Source organism: Colossoma macropomum, unplaced genomic scaffold (genome assembly GCF_904425465.1).
Source record: "Colossoma macropomum unplaced genomic scaffold, Colossoma_macropomum, whole genome shotgun sequence".
NCBI lineage: Eukaryota > Metazoa > Chordata > Actinopteri > Characiformes > Serrasalmidae > Colossoma > Colossoma macropomum.
Genome location: NW_023496051.1, coordinates 3,932,785 through 3,941,495, shown reverse-complemented (window position 1 = coordinate 3,941,495; position 8,711 = coordinate 3,932,785). Strand labels below are relative to the sequence as shown.

The 8,711-nt window shown below is 42.2% G+C and overlaps 1 protein-coding gene across 1 annotated transcript; it reads left to right on the top strand.

The window, feature by feature from the left end:
• Positions 1-1,626: 1,626 nt before the first annotated feature.
• On the top strand, positions 1,627-7,738 carry LOC118804579 (calpain-1 catalytic subunit-like). The gene is made up of 7 exons (XM_036565078.1): positions 1,627-2,593; positions 3,563-3,648; positions 3,742-3,816; positions 3,931-4,091; positions 6,560-6,717; positions 6,828-6,839; positions 7,541-7,738. The coding sequence occupies exons 1-7, from the start codon at positions 2,498-2,500 to the stop codon at positions 7,736-7,738; spliced, it is 786 nt and encodes a 261-aa protein (XP_036420971.1). The 5' UTR covers positions 1,627-2,497.
• Positions 7,739-8,711: the final 973 nt, after the last annotated feature.

The following is an 8,711-nucleotide window of genomic DNA, read 5'->3' as shown; positions in this document are numbered from 1 at the left end:
TGAACGTGTCCTTCCCCCTGAAGTAGTCATCTCCTCGATCAGATGGGAGATTGATGACGAGATAGAAAGAGCTCTGACAAATATCAATGTACCCAGCCAATGCCCCTCAGGGAAGCTCTACGTACCCGAGTCCTTTCGCGACCCACTTATCACATGGGCCCATTCCTCTCTCACTTCAGGCCACCCCGGAGAAACCAGAACGCACAAGCTTCTTGCACAACGCTATTGGTGGGAAACCATGCTCAAGGATATACATGCCTTTGTCTCCTCATGTTCGACTTGTTCTCAGTGCAAAACTCCAAAGGCGCTACCGGCTGGGAAACTAATGCCCTTGCCCGTACCCAACCGCCCCTGGTCCCACATAGCCGTAGATTTTGTGACTGATTTACCGGAATCACAAGGTTTCACCACCATCCTGACGGTGGTGGACCGGTTCTCTAGGGGTGTTAAATTTATTCCGTTTTCCTCAATCCCTAGTGCATTTCAGACTGCCGAGGCCCTGTTCCAGCATGTCTTCCGAGTGTTTGGTATCCCTGAGAATATAGTATCAGACAGGGGACCCCAGTTCACAACAAAGGTATGGACGGCTTTCTTTGAACATATTGGAGTTTCTATTAGTCTGTCATCAGGTTATCACCCACAGTCAAATGGACAGTGTGAAAGGGTGAACCAGGAACTGGGGAAATTTTTGAGACTTTATTGTCATGAAAACCCATCTGACTGGGCTAAGTTTTTAGTGTGGGCCGAGATAGCACAGAACTCTTTAACAAGTTCTGCCACGGGCTTGACTCCGTTCCAGTGTATCTTAGGTTATCAACCACCACTAGCTCCCTGGACCGGATCTCAGACTGAGGTACCAGCTGTGGACTCCTGGATGACACGGAGTGAACGTGTCTGGGAGGAGACACACCAGCGCATAGAATCGGTTCTGCTGCGTCATAAGGAACAAGCAGATCGAAACCGAGGGCCGACCCCCATATACCAGCCTGGGGATAGAGTATGGTTGGCCACAAGAGACTTTCGTTGCCCTGAGGGACGTTGTAAGAAACTTCAGCCTAAGTATATAGGACCTTTCAAAGTTCTGAAACGTATTAATGATGTAACCTACAGATTAGACCTACCCCCACATTTTAGAATCTCACGCTCATTCCATGTTTCGTTGCTTAAACCTGTTGTTGCAGGGCCTTTGGATGAGGCTTCACCGGACGTATCGCCACTCCCACCGGAAGAGATTGACGGGGCTCCAGTCTACGCTGTCCGTAGGCTGCTGGACTCCCGACGACGGGGCGGGGTCCTCCACTATCTGGTGGATTGGGAGGGGTACGGCCCAGAGGAGCAATGTTGGGTGCCGGCAAAGGACGTATTAGACCCCGGTCTCATTGCGGATTTCCACAACCAGCACCCGGGGAAGCCCGCTCCTCATCCCAGGGGCCGCACACCCAAGAAGCTCTCGAGCTCTCTTCCTGCCCGTCTGCGGGATCCTCGTGGAAGGAACCCATCTCTCCAGCGCCTCGGCAGCTCTGGATCCACCCCTGCTCGGAGGTCCGGTGGGGGGCGTAGCGGCCGTCCGGGTCGTCCTCGTTCCAAGGCCCACCCGGACTCTTTGGGGGGGGTACTGTCACGCATTCGGCAAGAGGTCAAAGGAAAACGGACTCCATTTCCCAGAATCCCTCGGGAGATCACGTCACAGCACAACGTCCTTCAGAGATGGAGGACAACACGGACTCCATTACCCAGAGTTCTAGGGAAACTCACGTGATCACTGACTCTCAAACACGCTCCTATCAGAGATCTAGTTCCCCTGAATACTGATGTGTCACACCTGTGTAGGATGTCATATGACTCAAGCTGTTTAGTTTATAAGCCCGGGCTTTAGGTAGGCAAATTGCGAAGTATTGTTTCCTTGAGAACTACTGAGCGTTTGTATTCATATGACCGATACTCTGTTTTTGACCTGTGCTTTGTTTGTCTGGATTCTGCCTCTTGTCTTACCCTTTGGATACTTTTGCCTGTCTTTGCTGACCTGTGTTTTTTGACCCCTTTTTCTGTTATTTGGATTACGTTTTTGCTCTGCCCTCTTTGGATTGTTCGCTTGGTATTTTTTGAATACACTTTGGCCTAGAGTGATTGAAACTACTGCTCTCGTTATTTTTTATCCGCGAGCGTCTGTTTTTTTTCTGTCAACACGTTACATCATCATTCGGTCACTGTGATGAGCTCTAAGCTAGAAAGTCATTTGTTCTAACACATCATTTCACCCAATATCAGGAAAAAACTGATGTTACCTGGGATCGATGTTATGTCAACTTGACATCAAAGCTGAGAAAAGCAGCCTTCATAGCAGACGGCACTACCGAAATAGGCCTTTATAAATGTTTATGTGGGTTTATGTCAGTCATAATGATTATGTAGATGTCATGTAGTCTAATGAACAGTGCTCTACTGTAAGGTGTTACCAAAATCTCCAAAATAAACACTTTTATTGCTTTACTGTTTAATGCTTTCTGAGCAGGGCTTTTCAAATGAAGAGGAGCATGTGACCACAGAGAAGCTGGTGAAGACGCATGTCTACTCCATTACAGGAGCAGAGGAGGTCAGACAGTCTGTATATCTGCTCAAACACAATGTGCATTTTAGATCTGCATGTACATTTGCGTTTATGTCTATGTTTTTATCATAATCAGTGCTATCAAAGTTTCTACTGCCCGGCGGTGGGTAGCGCTGTCGCCTCACAGCAAGAAGAGCCTGGGTTTGATTCCCCAGCCGGGTGACCAGGGTCCTTTCAGTGTGGAGTTTGCATGTTCTCCCCATATCTGCGTGGGTTTCGTCCGGGTACTCCGGTTTTCTCCCACAGTCCAAAAACATGCAGTCAGGCTAAATGGACATGCTAAATTGTCCAGGGTGTTTCCTGCCCTCCCCCCAGTGACTGCTGGGATAGGCTCCAGCACCCCCTGCGACCCAGAAGGATAAGTGGTTTAGAGAGAGCAAGTGTGTGGTCTGGTGACACTGATTGACTTACTGGTTGTGCCACCTGACTTTTCAGACCACTTTCAAATTAAATAGGCATCTATGTTGACAAATTAAATAGGCCTGAGTTTATACTACATTTTTTCAAATCTATTTGAGTGATTATAATGAGTATCATAATAATTATGCATTTTCGTGTTTTTTCCTGAGGTCACACTACCTGACATGGTAAACCAAACCATTCAGTTCACGTCAGGGCTTTAGCAAAGGATGGGGGTTGAGCTACAACTGACACATTCTTTCCATTTACAGAAAGTACATAGTAAAATTATATAATTATATAATCTGCAATCAAGTTTCAGGTGACAGCGTAATTTTGCCCAGTTCACCTGTACGCACATGCCAGTCCTGGCAACTGTTTTCCATCACGAGTAACACAGTTGTTGCTAATAGGCTCAGCCTTTGGACCCGACTGTAGCTTTGATAATGTTTTTCCTGTAGTTCAATAGTGAGACACTTCGATACTGTTATGACCAGCATGTGAGCTGCAGGTCTTTTCGGAGTCTTTAGGTGCTGATGGCTCTCTCTGCTGTAGGTTAGCCTGGGTGGAAACCTGGTTCAGCTGGTGCGCCTCAGGAACCCCTGGGGACACAAAGAGTGGAACGGCGCTTGGAGCGATAAGTGAGTTTATCAGTCATCTGTAGATCTCACAGCACGATACCGATACTGTGAGTAATGAACTGGGTGAGATCCTCTTACCTTCTTGTCCATCAGCTCCAAGGAATGGAACCTTGTCCTGCCTGAGGAGAAGGCCAAACTCAATTACTCCGCAGACGATGGAGAGTTCTGGTCAGTTATTTCACTGTTACTGCCTCCTCCTACTATAGGAACAGCACATCAAGTGGGTCTGCTCCTCCCTGTGAATTCTCATTCTCCTCGCTTTTCTGTTAATCTTTCTTTCAGGATGTCATATTCAGACTTTAAAGAGCGCTACTCAGTGGTGGAGATCTGTAACCTGACTCCAGATGCTTTGTGCATTGATCATGCTGGCCAGTGGGAAGCTAAGTCGTTTGAAGGCAGCTGGAAGCAAGGCTCTACTGCTGGCGGCTGCTATAAAAATGCAGGTGCCTTCAACAGGCAAAATACACTGGATCCAAATGTGTTTGAAAAACCTGACAAAATTTGTCCTCACATTCCCCAGAAATGCATACATTGTAGGCCCACCTTGTTGGTGGGCAATTATAGTCTAGAACACAGTTTCAAAAGTTGCAAATGGGCACCCCCAGCCGAATTACATACTTTGTTGATATTTTAAGTGAAAAGAAGTAAATTCAACCTCCGCAGCAGACTGTTTAAATTTTTCTGCAAATGCTCATACACACTTACTTTATATTTGATGAACTTAAAAAATAGAAAGAAATAAAATTGTAATTGCAGCATGCACAGAAGTTTGGACAGTACTTAGTAACACCCCTTTGGCAGATATCACAGCTTTGAAAAGCTTTTTGTTGCTAGCTAGAAGCCTTTCTGTTCTTTTTTCCGGAATTTTCATCAAATCTTCCTTTGAGATTGCTTGTAGTTTTGCAATATTCTTGCGATCTTACAATCTCCTGATGATAGGACCAACGCTTAGGTCAGGGGTCAGCAACATGCATCTCTTTTACTGCCCTGTTGCGGCTCCACAGCAGAAGTAGATAAGTAGGTAAAAATAAAATAATCCTCCTTTACAGTAAAATAAAGCTCTACTGATCGTTCATTTAACAATAAATGGTCTGAAACACTGGAGTTAATGTAGAACTGCTAATTCACCCTTTAACCCTGAAGATCAGCGCAGACTGCTGGTCACCATAGCAACGCAGACAATAATCTCGCCTGGTTAGTAGCTAACGAAAGGGCACAGAGAGAGATTTAAGATTATAATTAATTTGATAATTCAGAGACGAATGGACTTATTTGCATTTATAATCACTGCAGCTGGTTTCCTGATACGTTTAATCTGCAACGAGAAACTGACATTAAAAAGTCACAAAGCTTCTCGTTTGAATTCTCCTGTTTTACTGTGGCTGCAGTTACATTCACCTCAGGCACCATTTAAGGTGGAATGGGAAAATTTAAACAAGAAGCTGGTGAATGAGAAGCGACTTCAGCCTCGTAAAAAGTTAAACATTGAGAGACATTTAACAAGAAACTGTTTTACCTTTTGTGGAAAAGTTTCCTGCTGGAGATGCGAGAAAAGCAGCTATAGCTGAGCTAAAGCTTAAAGCAGAGCAAAGTAAGTCTGCGTTTTTGGTTCATATTTTTAGTCTTTTTAGTACATCAGCACATACTGAGACATATTTACAGCCAAGATGGTAAAATGGACATAAAATGTTATGGCTCCCAAGGTGGACAAAATGGCTCCAATGGCTCTCACCACTTGGGTGCTAAGCTAATTAATTATAAGTAACTTTGCATTTTTTGCAGGAAAATGTTATTTAAAAAGGTTTGGTTGTGTTTACTTCTTTTCAGTAAAATAGGAAATTTGGACAAGGGTGCCCAAAATCATTTGCATATGACTTTTTTCCATTCAAAACTGATTGTTGTTGTTGTTATTATTATTATTATTATTATTATTATTATTACCAGTAATACGTCTAGTGGCAGTATATGGGTCAATAACAAATAAAGTTTTTAAATGGCAAATTTAAAATCTTATAAAAAGGACATGATGTGCATTTTTACAGCATTTAATAACTAATATAATAATGTGCATTATGTTAGTTATTAAAACTGTGCTGGTCTGCTTACACCGATTGACTTATTGGCCACCTGATGCCACCTGACTTTTCAGACTAATTTCAAATTAAACAGGCATCTATTTGGACATCTATATGGAATCTTTATACTAAATTATTATATTTACTGACTTGATAAACTGAACCGTTCTTATCGTGACTCAAAAATCACATTTTTCCCAAAATTTGTGAAAGGGCTACCTTGCCACTGCACCATGAAGGTCACTTCATCTTCTTTATGATGCAATACTGGCACCTATTTCATAAAAGAATGTCAAGATAAAAGTCTAATATTAGCCTAATATTTCAGGAACTAAGAACTTGCTGACAAAGGTTTTTCAGAGAGTTGAATACTTTTAAATTTGTTTGCTTTTTATTTTGAAGTTTTTAAACAAAAAGCCATGGCAAACTATTTAAATCTGAATTTTATATATAAGTAAATAACCTTTTTTGGTACTTAATATGGTTGGACAGTTGCACCACCTGACATTTTTAGACTTTCGGAAACTAAAATAAACTAAAATAAATTTTATGTATCACATAAAAGTGGCATTAGTGAATCATTTCATGCTTTTTTACATTAATGTTTTGTAATATAATGAACTTGAATGCAAAAAATGCACATCATGTTAACGACCCATACATTTTAAAATATACTAATAATATATCAGTAATAATAATATCAAGTTTATAAGCAAAGTTCATCAGTGATACAATTTTCCTTCCTAACTTTTTAGTGTTCATAATGAACATAAAGATACAAGGTTTTGTTCCAACAACGATGATATACTGAATGTTTCTTGTTGTGCTTTCTGCAGCTACATTCGGCTCAAACCCACAGTTTGTGGTAAATGTGGACAAGGCCCATGGCGGCGCCAAGAGTTGCTCCATTCTCGTGAGTCTGATGCAGAAAGACATGCGCAAAGAGAAAAAGCTTGGACACAAATTCTGCGACATTTGCTTCGCTGTCTATCCGGTAACATCTGACACTAATCCTTCCAAGCAATATAAGCGCAAAATCTCTATCAACACATTTAAAAAGACAAAAAAATAACACATATTCTCTGGTGTGTTTTTGTGTTTCAGGTTCCATCAAAGGTAAGCAAAGAAAGCAACCTGCAGTGATACATGTGATTATAGGCTGAAAGCTTGTTCAGTGGTGAATGTCCAGAGACTTTCAAATTGCAGTTGCAGTCCCACATTTATTAGCATAGACACACCATCCTAAGTTCACTCAAAAAGATCAAAAGATCTGTGTTTTCAATACGTCTCATTTTTGAAGACCTAACATTTCAGTGCCAGACACAACAGCGCACACCACTGAGAACATCACCTGAAGTGCTGTCAGTTAGTTCCACTGCTAGGGAATATTCAGGTTTTTTGCTTACTGGTTTTGCAAATAGCACATGATTAGTTCGGGCCCTTAATTCCTCAGCCTTATATTGTCAGTAAAGCCTCACCCCATGAAGAGGAGTTACATTAAGTGTGTGTCATCATTTGCAACGGCAGCTAGGTTTCCAAAAAGTCGATTTCCACAAAGGCGATTTCCAAAAAACTGATCAGGCATAACATTATGACCACCTCCTTGTTTCTACGCTCATTGTCCATTTTATCAGCTCCACTTACTATATAGGTGCACTTTGTAGTTCTACAGTTACAGACTGTAGTCCATCTGTTTCTCTGCATACTTTGTTAGCCCCCTTTTACCCTGTTCTTCAGTGGTCAGTACCCCCCTGTAGCTGCTCAAATGCAGACATACTACTGCCTGTATGTGTTTTGAGTATTTGTGTATGTTGCAGTATAAAGGCCGCAAGGATGTCCACTTGAGTTCTGAGACACTGTCCCGCATGAAGCCAGTCTTCAAATCCAGACACTATGATAGGCGGGAAGTGAGCGAGCGCTTCGATCTGCCACCTGGAGAGTACATCATCATCCCCTCCACCTATGAGCCAAACCAAGAGTGCAGCTTCCTGCTGAGGGTGTTCACTGAGAAGTAGACCACCACCAGAACCCAAGTGCCAGTGATGGGGGTATCTGCACCTGCATTACAGCCGCAAAATACTTAACTACTCCATAAATGCAAAGATAAATAAAAGTCTTGCTCCAGTTTATTGGCTATCAGCTCGTGAAAAATACAACTTTTCCATCTTCTGGAATTACAATAACAAACGAATAAATCAAACTGTTTTCTAATGTCTTCTTTCTTCTGGAAGTGTCTACAGTACAGTACTGTGCAAAAGTCAGAGACCACCCTTTCTTTTATTTCATTTCCAGCAAAAACAGCCTAGAGTTTTCTAGTGTTGGAAAAAATCGAGAAACATTTAAAAGAAACTGAAAAGTATAATATATTTTAATGTACCCCTTTATTTTTGTGAATATCTTCCTATCATATTACAACTGTGATTCCCACATTGATGGATCTGCTGATGTGTGTGAGTTTGTGTTTTTACTCATGCTAAACCCGGTTTTTAACGTCAGGTGCAGACTGAATACTTTCCTGCTGGTCTGGACGGCAAATTATCACGATCAGTTATTAAAGATATAAAAGCTCCCGAGAGCAGAGCAGCCCAGATTAATCTGTGTTTGAGGATTATAACAAAACAGATTTGGTGAAAATCGGTTGAGTAATAAGGAAGTTGTTTTTATTTACTTTTTGAAAACATCTTTTTGGGATCAACTTCTTTACAGAGCTCATCAAAGGATCCCAACACACCCCAGCTAACCACCCTCAGATCTCACTTTTACTAAAAGGAACCCATAGAAACAAACCTCGCCTTCCACCTCGTCAGCTGCCCTTAACCTCTGACATCCTGCACTGCATTCAGACACTCCATGACTGACTCTTGACCGAGCCGATATCCACCACCTTAGACACCTTTTTTCTTCTCGTATTCTTCAGTTTCCTGAGATGTTCGGAATATGGTCTTCTCAAGCTTTCCAAGGCTATATACGTACTCGAATCCAAGACCT

Excerpts from the sequence above, each read along its gene's own strand:
- LOC118804579 (XM_036565078.1), top strand. The coding sequence starts at position 2,498 with ATGCTTTCTGAGCAGGGCTTTTCAAATGAAGAGGAGCATGTGACCACA. Across the intron at positions 2,594-3,562 it reads CCATTACAGGAGCAGAGGAG|GTTAGCCTGGGTGGAAACCT; the intron begins GTCAGACAGTCT and ends TCTCTGCTGTAG. Across the intron at positions 4,092-6,559 it reads CGGCTGCTATAAAAATGCAG|CTACATTCGGCTCAAACCCA; the intron begins GTGCCTTCAACA and ends TGCTTTCTGCAG.